This window comes from Ictidomys tridecemlineatus, chromosome 6, assembly GCF_052094955.1.
Source record: "Ictidomys tridecemlineatus isolate mIctTri1 chromosome 6, mIctTri1.hap1, whole genome shotgun sequence".
In the NCBI taxonomy this organism is placed as follows: Eukaryota; Metazoa; Chordata; class Mammalia; order Rodentia; family Sciuridae; genus Ictidomys; species Ictidomys tridecemlineatus.
Genome location: NC_135482.1, coordinates 160576885 through 160597054, shown reverse-complemented (window position 1 = coordinate 160597054; position 20170 = coordinate 160576885). Strand labels below are relative to the sequence as shown.

At 39.4% G+C, this 20170-nt stretch overlaps 1 protein-coding gene across 6 annotated transcripts in view; it reads right to left on the bottom strand.

Annotated features, from left to right (window-relative positions):
* Lrch1 (leucine rich repeats and calponin homology domain containing 1) overlaps positions 1–20170 on the bottom strand; it is a 185873-nt gene that overhangs the window by 65313 nt on the left and 100390 nt on the right. For all 6 annotated transcript variants that reach the window (XM_021729741.3, XM_078015990.1, XM_021729740.3 and 3 more), the window contains exon 3: positions 9140–9266. In XM_021729741.3, coding sequence (XP_021585416.1) covers positions 9140–9266 — 127 coding nt within the window. The remainder of the gene's footprint in view (positions 1–9139; positions 9267–20170) is intronic.

The window sequence follows — 20170 nt, the reverse complement described above, 5'->3', positions numbered from 1 at the left end:
ACAATGTCTTCTGTCTTACAAAACCCTCAAGTTCAGGAATATGGATTGTTTCAGTTTAGATGTGTTATCCCCCAAAAGCTCACATGTCAGACAATGCAAGAAAGTTTGGAGGAGAAATGATTGGGTTATAGCCTTAACCTAACCAGTGAATTAATCCCTGATGGGATCAATTGAGTGATAACTGAAAGCAGATGGGGTGTGGCTAGAGGAGGAGGTTGATTGGGAGCGTGGCTTTGGCTTTGGGGTATATATTTGTATCTGGCAACGGGAGACCTCTGTCTCTCTTTCTGATCACCATGTGAACTGCTTCCCTCTGCCACACTCTTCCTCCATGATGTTCTGCCACGTTGCCCTGAGAAATGGAGCCAGCCTTCCATGGATTAAGACTTCTGAAACCATAAGCCCTTAAATAAACTTTTTATTTCTTTTTTAATTTTTTAGTTGTTGATGGAACTTTGTTTTATTCATTTATTTTACACAGAGGTGAGAACTGAATCCAGTGCCACGCACGGGCTAGGCAAGCACTCTACCACTAAGACACAACCCCAGCCCTTAAATAAACTTTTCCTCCGTAATTTTTCTGGTCAGATCTTTTAGTTGCAGCAGGGAAAAAAGCTGAGTGAAACATGAATGTACTGTCTGGTGCTTATTTATTTAAAATAGGGTTCTTAACAAATGGCTGGCAACCTTGTAGCTAATAAGCAAGACTGTGGGTAGGAGGATTTTGTCATCCTTGCTTTAGAAGACTGATGCCCTATTCATCCTTGATTGGAACCACATCTTGACACACATAAAATGGGAACCATGACTTGATAGTCTTATATATCCTTATTACCTCACTAATCCTACTCTGTACCTTCTCCTCTCCCCAACTCTGCTCCTCCTTCACTCTGGATCACCGCTCTCTCTCATTGGTTATATATGGCAACCAATGACCTCCTGAATGGTTTCCATACATCGCTCTCCCCTTCAGATCCATCCTTCTCAGAGCTGCCAGGGCACACATTTCATTATGGTGTCTACCAGCTTAGATATCTGAAGAAAGTTCCAGCATCTACAATGGGTCTGTCAGTTCTTCCCTTGAATCCTACATTCAAGCCATAGGGTCCTGATCATCAGTATGTGCCACTGTTTAGTGGTCCCAAAATGTACTCACACTATTTCCCTGCCTGATGTCCATGTCTACAAAAATGTCATCTTGTCCCACTTATTCGTCTTTTAAGACCTAATTCAACTCTCAACCCCCTCTTTGAAATCATCCACGAGGTTCCCCTCCCCCTCTGATCCAATACCTGAAAGACGGCCCACCTTTCCCTGTGTGGTCCCATACACAGTGTGTTCACTGGCTTTGCCTCCCCCACTATGAGATCCTCAGCATTCTCCTGGTGTCTAGCACAGGGCCCCGGTATAAAGCAGAGACCAATGAATGCTGGATGAATGTCCGAAATCCATTTACACTGACACTTCATGATGTTGTAACTCCTTCTGCCTTTTGGCTGGGAGCCCAGGATGCTCCAACATATTTACTTAAATTTCAAGAAGGCCCTACTTAGTATTGGAGATATTCAAAGACAGAGTCACATTATAAATGCTCTCCATAAGACCATGTTCTTAAATATCCCACTTTACTTTGGAACCCACAATCCACTTCCCACTCACCTTTGAAGGCACCATGGCCCGTGTATCAAAAATCCATTTCATTTTCATTCAGATGAAATTAACTCATCACTGAGATGAACTCATCCCCTGCAGCTCCTGATCCCTGTTAGACCAGGGCTATACACTGTCAGTGAATCCCCACCCTCTGACTATTTCATCTACAAGTCCTCAGGCACCTGTCATGATCATCATGATGCTCAATAGATGAGAACGAACAATATCGTTGCTGCTAAAAGAGAACCATGCTGCCAGCCAAGAAGCCTGAGTGCACAGGTGTCGTGGACCCACTGTAGTTTTCTGTCCTCGGCTGCTGAAGCAGAGCGGTGGGATGAGATGGCACTCGAGGTGTTCAGTGGCATCACCCCCAAGCTGCTGCACTGCTCCCGGTCCAGGACAGTCACACACAATTTTAAGAAAAACACTCCCAGTATTTAAAACAATGGAACTCCATGAACACTCCCCTGAAGAGACTAAGACATATGGGGAGGCCGGAACAGGAGGAGGAGGTGGCACAGGATCCGTCACAGAGGTCGGCAACCAAAGCCCTCCACTGAAAGCCACACCTTAAAGAAACCAGCAAGAGGCACCATTGCACTCCCTTTTAAAAGACTCCAGTGGAACACAGGCAAGCCTCGGAAATACGCGTCAGCAAATCATTCTGCTGGACCCCAACCTGCCAAGATCACTTGGGTGATCTTGCTGGTGGTGCAGGTGAGGGTTGTGGGGAAGAATTACAGGGAATCATTTTCCATCTGTAGAGAGAATTTATGTTGTTGGACTCTAAAATAAGTTTCATTCTTTTAATAAGTTTTATGAATGACAGCAGGAGAAAGACCCTTTTACAGATCATGAAAATCACTGATTTTGAATGTGAAACTGACAATTTTCAGAGGTTTCAAGGGCATCATTAAGAAATTCTTTCTCTCAAAAAATAAGGAGTACAGAGAGGAATGCCGCGACACGTGACTCAATCAGTCAGGGTCACTTCAGGTGAGCTGGGCTGACACTAAGTAATCACACAGGCACAGAAAGTACCTTTTTCTTGGGGTTCAGTGACGGCTCTTCTGCCCCAGGCTCCCACAAAGGAGGCAAGGGAGGTAGACAAAAAAGAGAGCGAGTGCAGCCTGAAGCCCTATTTATTGGGGGGAAGACACTTGAGAGAGTTCCACCCAAATGAGGCAAGCGATTGGGTTTCAGGGGGGTGTAGCCCAGTCCCATTGGGTGATGCCCACACCCAGAGCTATTCTCCTGCGTAGGGGAAGCCAGTTCCACACTTCTATCGCTCAAGGCTAAGGGCACATGCTCAGATCCTATTCAGACAGAGGAAAGCAAGGAGATAACCTAGACATTTAATCCGCATATGCACAGCATGAAATCTCCTGACATGAAACTCACACTTATTCTATTTTTTTAGCATGAACACACACACACACACACACACACACACACACACACACACACACACACACACCTTGCACTTTGCTGGTCATTCCAGAGTTGACCATAAAATCAGGGTAAGCCATCTCTCTAAATGTAAGTTAATTTTTCCAACATTTATTTCTAACATAATGGCCTCATCAAAGAAATTAACTTCTGTCAATTATATTTAAATAGTCACCAGCAGAAAAAAACAGTTACTTGGTAGACTTAAAAAATAAAGAAACAAACACTTCCCATAATGATAAAAACAAAATTTTCATCTGAATGATAGGACATCTGTAGACAATTTGAAACGCAAAGTCCAATTGTCTATTCACATGTTGAAGGACACAGGGTAAAAGCCAGATTATTTTAATAGTACTATGTACTCTTGGTTACTTCCTCCACTGACAAAATAATGGGGAGACATTACCCTGGCAGATATAGCCCATAAGGGAGATAAAGACTTTGCATCATCATACAATCAATATTGCAGAAAACAGTGCAAAACTCCAATCCCCACAAGTCATTGAACCTTGTCAAATTTTAAGGAGGTTATGAATTTCATCACAAAAATAAAACCCCATGGGTAATTATGTCTTAATTAGCTGGAGAATGAGGAAGAAAGAGGAGATAATAGTCTAGATGTCTAGGGATAAGATAGTACAGTTTTGAAAATATGCAAAAAATATTTCTAGAATGGCCCCATTTTCTAGAACATTTTGGTCCAAATTTAGTCTAGAATAAGTTATGGATTTTTATTTAATTATCTGATGAAGTTAATACTTAGGAAAATAAATTTTAAAAGTAAACAACCCTAATGCCTGACACTTCTGCAGTTAGTGAGAATTTATCAGGTTATAAATTCCAGGCTCGCTTACTTAATTATCAAATGAATTAATTTTGAATTTTCTATTATCCCTAAGCTATGTCTTTAGAGAATAATTATTTCAAGCCTCTGTGAAATCAAATTACCACATATTTAATGTTACCATATTACAAATAAACAAGTAGATCAAGAAGAATCGTGAACATCTGTTAGATGTATCAATTTCATTCTTTTTGATACAGAAATAAATCTAATTATAAATAATCTAAAAAGCTTAAGTTTTTCATGAACCATTCTGTCCAACTTTGTTATTCTCATAAAAAACAAAATAGAAAATTCTAACTATGATTTAAACTCTACCTATTTTCTATGAATTTAAACATCATGTTAAAAAAAAAAAAAACCTTTGGAAATTAAGGTTCTCTCTTTGTCACAGTAATGGAAGTCTTTCATTTTTGTTGCTAAATGCTAATTGCTAACCTACCTTCAGAATGCAAAATGAGAAGGATTTATAATAATATAATTAATTCAGGAATTATTAAGCTAAGTGATGCTCACTCATTTGAGAACACGATATTTCAAAAAAGACGAGAAGTGTTTTTACAGCAGTAGCATCTAATGAAAACTATCATAAACAAGATGATGCGTCAAGATGATGTTGGTTAGAGCAGAGTCCAAGGAGACCAGGCCACACTGTGGAGTTGTAGGTGGCCTCTTACTAGTGACCTTGCTCTGGCATTCAGGTTTTCAAAAGCTTAGTGCGCTGATACTAATTATTAGCTTAAGTAGAATTTTTGGTAATAAATTCTCATGATCCATTTAATTAATGGAATACAATGTTCTGACAGGAAATGCAAGCTGTTAACATTCCACTCGCCTCCTGTCATGTATCCATGCCCTTCCATGGAAATCCCTTCAGTATGGCTCAGTGAGGAACTTCAGGTATGGATTACCTTCTCTGTGCCTATAAAATAAAAGGTAAGCTTTGAACAACTAATTTTCTCCCAACATCAGGAAGACCCATTTCTGATATCTGAAATAATGAAAACACTTTGGTCAAAACACAGATATCTTGACTTGTTAACAACAGAAAAAAAAAAGAAGAAAGAAAACCTCATTGCTTATGGGTCATAACTTTAAAAAGAATAAAAGTCAACATGTTCACTTAAATACAAATACATTTAAATACAAACCACCTTCAGCAACCTCTGGTATGATAAAGAATCTCAACACCAGAGTCTCTCTCCAGGATAAAACTCTACTTCACACCCCTCCAGGTACCCACAAACTCATGCTCCACACTGTGGCTCTTCCTAAGAAAGGCAGAACTGGAAGCCACAGAGGGACCTCAGCAAGCTTAGGGTTTCCTACCGTCCCACAGGAACCACAGATGTTAGAAGGCATCTCCGAGACCAGGAATGGACAAATGGTTAGGGAGGATACCTGCATTTACATGGCCTTTACATGCTGCAGTTTGAAACGCTATGCATAAAAATAATCAAGAAGCCGTTTTCCTCAGAAGCTGCTCAATACATCATGTGTCTAGAATCGATCTTTGAATTCAAACTTCCCACACTTCCAAACATTTCATGAAAAGTGAATCACAAATAGTGTGTCTGTTGAGGGCCAGGAAACACCTTCCAACCAGTTATCACTTGAGCAAGGTCTTCTAAGTTTTTGGATGTCAAAATAGGTTTCTAAATCCATGATATTTTGGATTAGAGATAAAAGACATGACTTTCACCCACTGTGAGCTCGTGGAGGGCAGAACTGAGAAAACCCAAACAAGAGCTGGAGCCCCAATGGACTCCAAGCACATAAAACCAATGAGAAACTCATAGATCTCTGGCAAATGCCCCGCAAAATGCTCTCAGTTTACTGTGCTCTGCCTTAGTGTGTTGATCTTCACAGCTGTCTGTTACCTGTAACAAGAGACAGCACCTCTCACCAAATACCTCATCCCTCTGCAAGATTCCTCAGTAAGAGCCAGGTTTCCAACATGTTCAGAAGGATTGGACGGGTAAAACGAGATTTAGTCAATACAAGATAAGACTATAGACCCCACCTGACTTGGTTCCACAGTAAGAAAATTTTCCAACACAGATACCATTACTATAGACTCCAGGAAAAGAAATCACCAAGTGCTTGCAGCCTAGAGAAGGTGACAGTGGCTACACTGTGGTGTGGGCCTTATTTTGTTTTTACTTTTTGCAGTAATGGGGATTGAACCCAGGGCCTTGCACACATTAGGTGAATGTTGTAACATGAAGCTACATCCCCAGCTCTGTGGTGTGGACTTTAATCAGACAAACCTGCTTCTGATCCTAGTTCCACCATGTAGCCACATAGCTTTGGGTACGTCATTCCTAAACTGGCCATTTGTCTACAAAATGTAAAAATGATACAGGACTACCTGGGTTATTTCCAAGATTCTATGAACTACTACAAGTCATACTCTAGCAGACTACCTGAAATAAGGAGGTACTCAGTAAATGTTAGCATTTTACCTCCTCCCCTCACAGAAAACACATGCAGAGACAGGCTTACAAAGCAACATCAACGTACACCACACCTGTAGGATGACAGCAGGTAAGAAGTCATTTGGAGTGGTCAAGGTCAGAGAGTTGTACATTATTCCCATCAGATATGACCCTCACAGAACCAGCTCGAGAGAGCTAAAGATTCCACAAGATTTGCCCCCACAGGCAATGTGGACACACACCACCTGGCCAATGTTCTTGGTTCCAAAAAAGGACATCTCATAGGTGGCTTCTTCATGGGAAGAGAATGACTTTTTTTTTTTTTTTTTGGTGCTGGGGACTGAATCCAGGGCCTTGTGCATGCAAGGCAAGCACTCTACCAACTGAGCTATATCCCCAGCCCAAATGACCACTTTTTGGTATTCCCTGACAATATGAAATGGCTGGACATGACTTGACTACACTGGGAATGCTTTTTGTTTTAAGATTAGAAGGTAACTGTGATATAACTAAAAAGGTAAGATAATGTTCTCCAATTTCACTCCCTTCCCAAAATAAGAAAGGACAACTATTTTCCTGTAGATGGCAAGGTATTCTGGTTTGGTTTTTCAAATGGATGTTAAACTCGAATGTTCATCCACACTTGGAAGAAAAGAGTTTACAAACCAGTTTTTAGATACTCTTGAGTCTGATGTAAAATTAAAAAACACATTTTTTTTCCCCAAAACAATCAGCAAACAATGCCGAGGGACTGATAAGCTGAGCCACTTCCTCAGCATGTTGCACTAAGCTCAAACATTCTGCCTCCATGAGGATTCTGTTAACAAACTGGTAATATGTGACTATAAAACAGAAGCTTCTCTCTCTCTCTGTCCCCCTCTCTCTCACTCTCTCTTTAAAAAAAAAAACAAAAAAAAACAGAAGCTTCCTGCTGTAATTCAAGAATTGCTTTAAGCTCTGCAGGGAGTTTTTTGTTCCAATTGATAACTAAAAATAATCTGACATGGTTACCTATAGTAACACCACTATTTTAAGCAGATATCAAAGATAAGGGATGGAAAATAATCTTTTTTTAGTCTGTGACCTTAACCAAAGCCAGTCACTTCCTTGTGGTTAAATAATGTCAACTTATTAACTTTTCAGCTACTTCACAGATAAATGCTTTTTACAAAGAGCACTCTTGCTCAAACACTGCAGGCAGCAGAGAAGAAACTGCACGGGCTTGACAGGGCCCTCTCTTGTCATGCCTAGTGGCTACTGAGCACCAGAAATGTGGCTGTCCAACCTGCAATGTGTTGTCAATATAAAATGCAGGTTGGATTTCAAGGACTCAGTATGTTTGATGTTTAATAATCTTTTGGCTATGTGGCTTCACATAGAATATTGTTAAATTAACTTGCTTCTTTTTACTTTTTAAGATATGGTCACTGGTACATCTCAAATCACCTTTACTGTTTACTTTTCCACTGGACAATGTTTGGTGAAGGTATTTCGGCTTAGGTGACCACTTAGCAAGGGCAACCTTCCCATACGTTGCTGTCTCTCTGATCTAGGTTTCTTCAAGAAGTCAAGAGCTTGTGGCTGGGGATATAGCTCAGTTGGCAGAGTGTATGCCTCGCATGCATAAAACTCTGGTTCAATCCCCAGCCTCCCCCACCCCCCCCATACACACACAAATAGAGGTCAAGAGCTTGGACTATATGCCTTTTAAAATCAAGGGTGAACTCGAGGGGCCTAGAGTTAGTGCTGGTGGAGAAAAGTCACAAGATCTGGGAGAAGACAGCACAGTAATTAAGATGCAGGGTACCCTTGCCAGAGTGGGGCACAGGACAGGGGCCTAAGAAAAGCTCAGAGTTCCTTAAACCACATACCAGCTCCAGTGCCAGGACTAGAGGCAGCACTGCTCCAGACATGCCAAAAATCTTTACAGACTCACGGTACCCTGTTCTTTCTGTCCTCTGACTTAATTATATGCCTTCCTATATTCTGGCCTACTAACTTATTTGCAGATTATTTCTTTGGGTTAGCCATCATTTTTCATAATTTATATATAATCTGGAAAAATTAACTAACTACAATGTGATAACCTGCCAACCTCAGGAACTATAAATTCTGCAAACTTCAGGATCTGCATAAACTACAGGACACTTATAAATTTTAGGAACTGTGTCACAGCAAAGCCACAGGCTGCTGGCGTCATGTCACCCCATTTAATATCCTTATAAGTGCACTTCAGCAACCTAGCTCTGCTATGGATTGGATGTGGTGTGTCTGAAGCTTAGTCCCCAGTTTGGTGGTATCAAGAGGTGGTAGAATACATAAGAGGCGGAGCCTGGTGGGAGGTGGTTAGGTCACGGGGATTAACATGGTTCTCCTGAGATCCCAGTAAGGTCCCATGAGAAAGTTGTTATAAAAAACAAGAGCAGCCCTCCTGCTCTCTGGTTTCTCATCTCACCATGCGACCTCTGGCATTTGCCCCACAAGCTGTATTTTGATGAGCTGAGAGGTCTCTCACGAGAGGAGAAGTGGACGAGGACACCTGATCTTGGCCATTCAGCCTCTAAAACTGTGAGCTAAATAAAGTTTCTTTCTTTATAAAGGATTCTGTCTTGGTTATTTTGTTATAGCAATGGGAAATGGACTAACAGAAGCTTCTCCTTACTTAAATGTAGCAAAAAAGTCTTTTAGAATACCCTGATAGGTCATGATTGGTCAACAAACAAAAAGAGCATCTTAGAAATCAGTAACATACCAGCTCCATTAACTGTTTGAGCTGACCTATCTCTTCTGGTAGTGATCCCAGCTTGTTGTTACTTGCGATTAAGACTTTGAGAGGCAGACCACACAGGCAGGCGGGCAGGGCAGACAGCTGATTTCGACTGTAAAGACAATACAACAGAAACACACATAAACAGAAAGGCCACTTCATACTATCTGTGAACACGTTTTTTAACAAGAAAAGAAAAAGAAGCCATCTGAGAAGATATTTTCCAAATACAAAAATCCCAATACATTCTCTGGTAATAGCTCAAATTACAAAAACAGAAGAAAACAAAATATATTTTTTTTAAAAAAGAATGGAGGGTGGTAGATAGAAACAGAATGGATAACAAGTACCAAAAAACAATTAAATAGGGAGAATACATTCTAGTATTCTACAGCACAGTAAGGTGACTAGAGTTCACAACAATGTATTTTATATTTCAAAATAACTAGAACAAAGAGTCTGAAGGTTTCTAACACAAAAATGATAAATATTTAAGGATAGGGAAATACTACCTTGATTTGCTCATTATAGGTTACTTACATGTATTGAATCATGACACTGCATCTGCCAAATATGTACAATTATTTTGCATCAGTTATAAATAAATAAATGGGCAGTTCTAAGAGATGAAAAGATATTGGATCAGTACAATATAGGAATATATATATATTCCTATATTGTATATATATATATATATATATATATATATATATGTAAGCCACTTTTTCCAACCTCTTCCTCACACCAAGCCCTTTTTTCAGCTACCAAAAGAGAAGATAGTTCTCAGATTTTCTGATTTATTTTCCCTGCCACTCTGCTGATGAAGCAAAGGCCACACCGTGAAACACCTAAAAATCTGTATATCGTGTGGCTGCAATTATTTAGAACTTTTGTGTATTGTGCATACATGCATAAAGCTTCAAAGATTGTGTCGTATGTATGTGTGTGTGAGTATGTTTGTGTGTGTGTGTGTGTTTACTAGGATGCATATTTGTTTACGTGTAAAAAGGAGAGAGAGATCAAAAACACACCTAAACATTACCAGTGCTCATTCTGGGATATAAATACAGTAAGTGGTTTCCATTTCCTTTAGTATATTTTACTGTCTTTCAAAAAATTCCTACAAGAGCTTTTGTAACCAGGAAAGAAGCATCTTAACAAAGTAAATTCAATCGGATGTTGCATCGGTCCATCTGTTTGTGGAAACTCACTGATGTATATTTTGTGAGCACTTCTCTGTATGTATGCTTAACCTAAGGGTGTGTCTAACTGATGGGCTCAGAAAAAGCAGGTGCTGTATTATAGAAAGATCCTTTCTAATGTGGGCCTTCTCCTGCCAACACCCTGATACCACTCCTATTCCAGGCACATACCCAGGTAAGTAAGTTTGGGCAAGAAATGGTACAGCTGTATCTTCACTCCATTGCCCAGATCTAAATACATATATACATACACACATCAAATAATGAATTAATTAAATAAATAAAAGCTATTTCTGGAAAGGGGCAGAAGAAGCGCTTTCTCTATAAAAGCCCAGCAGAGGGAGGAGGAGATTCAGAGTCCTCCTGGGGGCGGGGGTTCCTAGCACTGGAAGGACCAGCTTTACCTCCCTGGTTGCAGGGCTCCAGTGAATTTCTCCTGGTCACTGAGACAACGAGACAACGGAGCGGGGCCAGGGCCGCTAGCCTGCCTCTCTCTGTCCTCTCATACCCTTCCTCCTGTCCTCTCTAGCTTGTGGGGACCCAGTGGGACTCTTTTGCTGAATGAGCAGCCTTTCTGGTACCCAGTTGAGAGAGCTTTCACAGGTGCCTAAAATAAGGCCCTGTAGATAGGAGCTCTGGAAAAGAAAGCTCAGATAGCAAGTGAACAAATTCAAATCAAAATTTGTTGCTATAAAATAGGTGTTAATAGATCATTTCACAAAATGATTAGCAAATAACAATGTTAGCAAGACAATTCTATTATTTTGAAGCCATATTTAAAATTTCCTCCTAAAGAGAAGCTCATTGGAAACAGATTAGTATTTTCAGAAGTTTCTACAGGATTAATAATTACAGACTGAGATACTCCTTTTGCTTTCTTGCTTTGAAATGCAGCAGGCAGATATTCCCAGTCTCACTCTCTTGCTGCAGGCATCTAATCTGATTAGCAGATCTAGGACTGGGAGAGTCATTCATCATAGCAGTGGAGGCAATGTAACAAATGACGGCTCTGCTCACTCGGGCTTACTCTCTCTGGAATTCTTCCAGGGTGGACACTAATTTAATAAAATAAAAATTCAGCCTGTAGCCACTTTCATGGGAATGAGTGCTATTTACATTAAAAACTGTTGAAGGCATAGCGTCTCCCCCACTTGTGCCCCATACATTCCTCCCATTCACTGAGTTGATTACCTGTGGACTTAGCAAATCCACCATGCCAAGAATTTCGTCATAATATAAGATGTCATAGACCTGGGGCATTTTCCTTCCACTTCATCCATCTGTTCCCTCAGCCGCCACTTCATCTATTTTATCACAGGGTGTTCCTGTATTTCTTGCTATTTCCCTAATAGATAAAGGAAATACACATGCATACAAAACCCTATCCATCTCCAGTGAACACTTATAAAGGAGAGAAGAAACTGCATCCTCTTTAATCCTGAACCCACTCCAGACCACATCAGCAGCCTTTGCTTTCTGAAACCACTCATCTGGCAGCAATTTTTTCTCAAGCAAATAAGTGCCTCAGGCCACCATCTACTTTCCTACCCCCACTTGTCTTCCATAGGCATCTGCGCAGAAACAGGCCCTGTGCAGAAAAGAAAGTTTAAAAGTAAAGCCATATAGTATCTGATAAGGTAACAGCCAATATTTCTTTTTCATTCTCGCCTTGAGTCACATCGAAAAAGCAAAATGTATTTTTTTTTTGGCTCACTCATTACAAAAGATGAAATTTGTAAGAGAAAGAGGCTATTCCTTTAGAAGTAGAAATTATAGATTTGGTCATGGTGGCCTGAGATCTTCTGCCCTCACCAGGGAGGAGTAGCCTGCCTGCCAACTCTGGCTTATACTGACCCTTCCCTGTCTGGGCAGAGGCTGGTGGTGGGCAGGAAAGGGCAGTGGAGGTGGCTTTGCTGGGTCCAAGTTCACTGCAAGGGCTCTGTCTTCCACCTTTTTCAGTAGAATGACTCTCAGCTACATTTGTCTATTTCCTCATCTCGAGATGAAATGAGGTAGCTCACCATAATCTAAACATTTTTGGTAGCCTAAATTTATAGGGTATATTCTCTTTGCATCAAGTACCACTGTCCCTCTACTTCACTCCCAAATTAAGAGATTTATAAGCCACGTCACTTCTTATGGTTTGATTTTAAGAGAGTTTATTTTAATGTACTGTATCGTGGCACTTATAATATTCATATTTTGAGACCCAATGTTATATCTGACTTTTTTGATTGTCTGCTTATCAAATGCTTTATTTTCCTTGAAATGGGTAAAAATAGAGACATGCTGTTTTATGTGATTTTATTATTAGGAAACAATACATTTGTTAAAATTCTACAAGAACATACCTCTTTATTTTAGTGGTTTAGTATATTAAGTTCCATCTCTTACTATTGGAATATAAAACTCACTTAGAAAATACTTTATAGAAAAAATTTCTATAGCAGATTTATCTGCTCCACTGGCTGCTTGGTGTCAGAGAAAAGATACTAGTTGTGCAATCAGAAGTCCTGGGTTCAAATCTCACCTTTGCCATAAATCATCTCTATGACTATGAGCAAGTCTTTAAACCTGTTTGGATTTGTCGGCTAGAGAACAGATAATAAGACCTAACTAATGTGAAATTATAGATACAGAAGTGCTTGGCCCAACACTAGATAAAAATTAAACCATCCATCCTCAACCAATAATGTGGCAAAGAAGTGGAAATGTGACCCAAAAGAGCATATATGTGCTCAGCTTCATTTTATTTACTTTTAAAATTTATAATATTACCTAATTGCTAAAATTTCAGTTACTTTTAAAATATGGGATCATGTTCCACTTGTTGAAAATATCAAGATGATTGCTCAAAGACATGCTGGGAGACCAGGCTGAGATATCAAATTTCAGGTCCAAACGAGCAAAATACCAATTTCCGATCTGGATAACCAAGACTAGAACATACACGTAATCATATGATTGAGCATTTCCCTTCCATCTTCTCTAATTCCAGGATCCTCTCCTTTGCTGAGAAAACAAGAAAACCCTGGAGTCACCATCTCTGTTTACAACTTGGTCTTCAAATGGTAACAGACATAATGACATGGAAGCATTAACTTTCACAAAACTATGAGGGCAATGCCACAGGCCTAGATCAACAGGGCCACAGGGAAAGCAGGGCCCGTTCCAAAGCCAGGACACCTGGCTCACTCAGCTAAGAGAAGGGAACAATGACCACATATAGTAGTCATTGTTTTCCTTTGTTTGAGTCTCTGCTTGCCATTTTGACCTTCAGTAAACAGCAGTTAATGTCATCTATTTTTGTTTTTATATTAGTTTATGAACACTCTGTTTACCTTTCATTACAAGCAAAGTAACTTCTTTTTCTGTTTTGCATATGACACCTGTTGTCCCCATACACACAAACCAGTGAACAATATCCATAGAGAACCTTTTCCTTTTTCCTGCTTAGTCCATTCTGAAAAGCCCATCCTGTGAAATGTCTCACCCTTGTTTCCCCTAATGACTGAATACTTCCCCTCGGTGCCAGCCCCCCGCCCCCATTCCCACCATCATTATGTGTCTAAGACAATAACTGCCACCAACAACAGCTTTGCTTTCATGGCTTGGTGATATTTTTGGTCCACTTTAATTTTACGCTACAAAGTAAAGAGCAAACAGAGACTGCCTGACTGCTTCATTGCACAACTGAAAAGTAATATTTTACATTCATTTTTAACACTGAATTTTATTTTTAAATTACTGTTGTTGTTATTATTATTTGGTGCTTGGGCTTCAATTCCAGGCTTCATGCACACTAAGTATGCACTCTCACCACTGTGCTACACTCTCAGCAACAAGGCAGAAATTTAATTGAGAATATACATCTGCATTGAAACTTGGAGCCCAAATTTAACTGTGACCAGCAAGTACACTAACTGCAACTGATTGTGACAGCCACTGGAAAACTTAAAATGTTTCAAAACTATAAAAACCGTATCATCATTTACACAGCACCTTGATCAGTTCTTGAAAGCCATCCCAATCAATTTCACTCTCCACACATTTAAAAGCTGTTTTGAGAAGATAAAGGACTAGAAATGAGAACTCTAAGAAAAAGCAGTTGACAAAGAGTGAGGCTTTAAAGCAACTCAGATTTCTGCAACAGCTGTTCCACTGCATTTTTTCTGTGCACACCCGCACCATATTTGGCTACTGCAACTAAACTGGTTTCCCACAATAACAGCCTATCGGTCTCCTCTTTAGTAAAAATAAGAGATTACTTAAAAACATTTCATTTTTTTAGCATGCCTAACAGCCAGCAATCCTTGCCACTGATGTTATATGTCAAAGGACTGTTAGCTGAAAATTTGCTATACTTCTCAGTTATTTTCCTTCCTTTCTTCTAAGAGTACTGTAATCCCAAAAGGACAAGAAGTATGTGGTATGTGGTACTCTAAAAACTCTTACTTAAGACTCCTTCATTTGAAATGCTTAAAAGTCAAGGAGATGTTCAAAGGAAACTCAATATGCAATGCCAGCAAGAATATTCATGGATCAAACAGCTTCGGAGACAACGATATAGGTTTGGGGTTTTAAGTGTTAAAACTGTAGTGGCCTGAGACCCATTACCTGAAAAGTACCACTGTACTCAACGATGGTGTTGGCATACAGGAAACCATCCCTAAGTGCCTGGGAAAGATGTCTTGGCACTGCGGACAACTCCCACTTATTGGAGCTTTGTTCCAAGTGGAATGGACTCTAGTTTCCTATTACCAGGAAGGTACCCCTAACTTCTTTTTCCATAACAGCCTACTGAGGTCAAGAAACACACACACGACATTTTTCCCCCACAAAAAAGGGAGGAGACTGATACTGATTTAAATGAACACAGACTACTCAGATCAATTTCTACCCAGGGACACTGTGCTAAAAATATTTCTAATAAAAATTAAGATGTCTGAATATTATCACTAACCATTTGAACCCAAGTGCCTGACTATCATTTTCCGGGAATTTTTAAAGGTGCAATGTAGATTCACCTGCGTGATAGCATGTCTAGCATTCTTTTTCCTATTTATCCTTCCAAGGAGGTGACTCCTCAGAGAGTTCCTATCATGTAACTAAACAGCCACTCAGTTCTTAACTACTTTGATATTTTTACACACCCAGAGCACATCCTCTTGACCAACAGCACAGGACCCACATACTTTAATCAGATACAGAATCCTTTACCATTATTTTTCTTAACCCACATGGCATCTGCATGTGTAACTTGATTCAACAATTTAACAAACATTTCTTGGATAGTTACTATGTATAAGGCACTGTGCTGGCATTTAAAGAAATATTATTTTATTTATATTCACAACAATCCATTAACATATTAATACTCCATACTTTTCAGACACAAAACTGACATTGTTCAGAGAACTTCAATGATTTGCTCTGTGCTGACCTGATCTGTGCTAGGCATCTGAAACCAGGTCTGTGAGGCTTCAGAACAAAATCAGTGGTCTCCCATTCATACAACACAGCCTCTTCTCATTTTCTCTGGAATAAAAAGTGTGGAGGAGCCAGGGAAACAGCAGGAGGAGGGCACAGAGTTCCCAGAAGAAGGCAATGGAGATGCTGGACTAATAACTAAAGACTGATTTATGCAAAAAGCAATAAAAGAAAGTGGTCAAAATAATTTAAGACATAAAACTAGGATTCTAGAGAAAAACAGTAGAAGTTTACAAATGGGAGTTTAAGACCTGCTATTTTGGAATTTTGAGACGTCACCAAGACAGAATGTTAAGCAATGGGAGAATTGAGGACTGGAGTTCAAGTAAGTCAAAGGGATGCAGAATAAATTTAAGACTCATGAGGCAGGAGGCCTGAGAAAAGATTTAAGGACCAAAGCTTTGGAGAACTCCAAATTGAGGTGCAGGAAGAGAAAGAACATCCAGACCCAGGAAGAGAGAAGAAACAGAGAAGCAGAAAAGTGACTAAGAAAGTACGTGACCAAAGCCAAGGAAGGAAGATGTCATGGTGGCCAAGAAGAAAAGAAATACCATTATTTCCTACACCTCCTGGGTGCCTGCTCTGTTCAAGAAGATACAACATGTATATGAATCCTAAAACACCATGCCTAACAGAATTAGGTAGCACCACTCCAAGCTGTCATTCCCTACATCCTAACTGAACACGGATGGTATATTTTTAAAATTCTGTAGCAACAGATATTTTCTATTGGGTTAAGTTTAATCATCTGGTGATTCCAAAGGATTAAAGAAGAAAGACTTCCTTTCTGGATCTTATCATGTAAGGTGGAACATAAGGATTCCAGGTTGCTCCTAAGAACCCTTTACTTCGGTGCCTATAGACTTGGGCACCGCCATCATGGGTTGTCTCAATAAAGAGCCCATAGTGGCCCCCTGTCATGGTCGTCTCTTTCTGACACTCATCTACTAGATGGACTACCTCTTGTAACAGTTTACTTAAATTCCTTGAAGATCATCCATTCAAATTATTGGCCAAATGAAAATGTAAAGCTCTCAAAGCACACAGGTCTCTCCCCAGCCCCAGCCCCACCACCCATCCACAGTCTTTAGGAATCCAGGATCTGAAAGGAAGAGTTGACAGACCCCACTAAATGTCAGGGTGCTGTTTTTCCTCACTGTTGTTCCATTTAAATAGTTCATGAAATTGCATAACTCTTATGTGTGGTGATATAAACTGGAATTATTGAGCATATCAGGAAAATTTGTGAATGGTTTTGAAATGAGAGGAAAGACTGCTGAATACCTTGTCTAGTGCACCCTTCCCAGTTATCTCTGCCTGCAGACACCGAAGGTTAGGGCAGAGGAGATGCAAACCCCCAAATTAAAAAGTTACACTTTGTGGATTTACTGGAATCCAGCATACAACACTTAAGAGACTACACATACTAGTTTTCAAGTACATGTGGACTATTTATAAAGTTAACTATGCACAGCCTGCAAAGCAAATTGTAACTAATATGAAGAATCTGTAGCAAACAGAAAATGTTCTCTGAAACAAAGAAATTCAATTAAAAATAAATTTGAGGGCTGGGGTGTGGCTCAGTGGTAGAGTGCTCGCCTAGCATGCACCAGGCACTGGGTTTGATCCTCAGCACCATATAAATGTAAAATATTGTGTCCACCTAAAATTTAAGGAATAAATATTAAAAAATATAAATAAATAAATTTGAAAAGAAAAAAAAACCTATTCTACAAATTAAAACTCATAGGACAAATAAGTTACAGTGAAAACCGGGAAAGATTTAAAGTGATAGAAACAAACAAATGATACTTCCTGCTATGATCTGGTCCATGTTTAAAGGCTTGGTCCTCAGGGTGACATTATTGGAAGGTGTTGTAGCCTTTTAAGAGGTAGGTAAGGCCTTATGAGGTCATGGAGCCTTCTCCTGCCTCTCTGTTTCCTAGCTTAGGAGGTAAGCCTAGATCCACCACTTCCTCTTGCCATGATGTAGAGCCCTCAGCAGAGGCCCCACACCATGGGGCTGTTGGTCTTGGACTAGAAACTCCCAAACTGTGAGCCCAAATGAATCTTTTCTCTTTATAAGTTAATTGCCTCAGATATTTTGTTGTAGTAACAGAAAGCTGACGATAACACTGCATACCAAAACTTTGAGTCAGTCAAGCGCTCTACGTACAGGGAAATCCATGCCTTGAATGCTTCCATAAGAAAAGGAAAAAAAAAAAAGTAGAAGTCAATGAGCTAAATATCCCAAACTCTAGAAATTAGAAAAAGAACAAGTCTATAAGAGAAGGAAGGAAAAGTAATAGATAAGATAAAAAATAAAGTAGAAAATAAAGAACTAACAGATTGGTCAATAAAATCAAAAGCTGGTTTAAATATATATATATATATATAGATAGATAGATAGATAGATAGATAGATAGATAAAAAGAGAGAGAGGGAGAGGGAGAATAAAATGTCTGAAAAATAAATATAAATAAAGAAAATGTACAAATTTACAGTTTTAGGAATAAAAAGGGGAACCAACTATAGACAATGGTAGCAACTTCCAAATGAGAAAATTTTCCCTTTTTTAAGTATTTAACAACCTAACAACGATTTTCATAATTTTAAAACTGTTCTAAGGACATAGAAGGCAATGGAGATGGTGCCCAATAAGATAACAAGGGGAAGGGGCTTAGCAAACTTTGTAATACCAAAGAAATGCATCTCATTTGTTTCTATTACTTATAAAATAGGGTGTCCTAGGGGTGAGTCACTTTCCTATTTCCTAAAGACTAAAGGCCGTTGAAGGACTCAGAAATAATGTTGTAATAGCTCAACTCAATTTATCTATTAAGATGTGGCAGTGATGTTGGTGATGATGATGATTATTCCCCCAAAAACACACCTTTTAGAATAATCGTCATTAGTATGCTCTTTTTATATTTCTCTTCTCATGTACAGCACTTTGTTATAAGCCTTTGTAAACTGCAATAAATCTTAGAGGAAATATAATAAGTTGATTATTGATGAAACTGCAATGTTTCCAAGGACTTTTATCTGTTTTAATTAGAAAAATAAATGTCATTTGGGGCTTGTTCATCTGGGGCTTGCAGAATAAACTTTGAAAATTACTATAAACAGGAAAACCTATACTATGATTTAAAATTAAGTATTTACCTCACTTCCAGAGAGCTGTTCTGCAGCACAAAGACCTTATTAACATCTCTATTAAGATCAGAAGCAGAACAGAAAACAACACCAAGAAATTCTGACAGCGCCCTAGCTATCAAAGACATAATATCCCTTTTGTGTCACTCTTCTTTTCCTCAATACCAACATTGAACTAAAACAACATCTGTGATCAGGTGGTGTGTATAATGGAAAAATCCTCTTAGGAAGTCTTGCCAAGTATGGGCTATACTAAAAGGAATGGAATTTGATAAGAGATATCCAATTATTAACTTGTCTGTGCCTAAGAAAGCCCTTCAGCTACCAATGCCAATGGACCGAATTTAACAGGCACAACGATCTATAAACCGATTAAAATTTTTTAGAGACTATTGGCTATAGGGTTCACCTGGGAAGCAAATGACTGAGGAACACTAGAAAAGATAAGACCTAATCCACGTGTGGCCAGCCACGTGTGTGGAGTGGACACTGCCATCCTGTGAAAAACATTTCCAATTTTTAAGATGAATACTTTCAAATTCCAATATGGCTCACTGTGTTTTGGTGCCTTTCCCATCATCTGTCACTTCACAAGATTAACCTGGCTGTCAAAGACCAGCTCCAAAACATAACATAGACATAGTCTTCTCATTTTGCCTTTGAATGAGATAAAATCTTTACAAAAGGATGTGGGATATAAGTTTGTGTTGAATTGAACAAAACTCCTCCCCCTTTTCCAGTTTAGGAGACACCATCAATTTTCTCGTTTTCTAGAAAGAAGAAACCCTACCTTGCCTTGGATAGCTTCTTTAGAAATGTCAGCGTGGGGAGAGGGGACAATAAAAATTAATTTTTGGCACACAAAAACAAAACAAACACACAAAATCATAAAGCCTGTGTTTTCTAAAGCAACCGCTGTGCGCAGGATCCTTCAAATAGTGAGTGATATTCTGCGAATTAAAGATTATTTCTCAGAATGAGTCCCAGAAGAATGTGGGCCTACAGGTTAGACGACCATCAGGAAGTTGGCTCTTTCTGCACATTGTTTAGCAGCCAAAAAGGATACCAGGCTGCAGAGAAAGCGGCCAAAACACATTCCTTTTATGGTGTGATAACAGTTTGTGTAAGAAACTGCCTTCTTTTCAAGCCATGTCTCAGAACCCAGTCC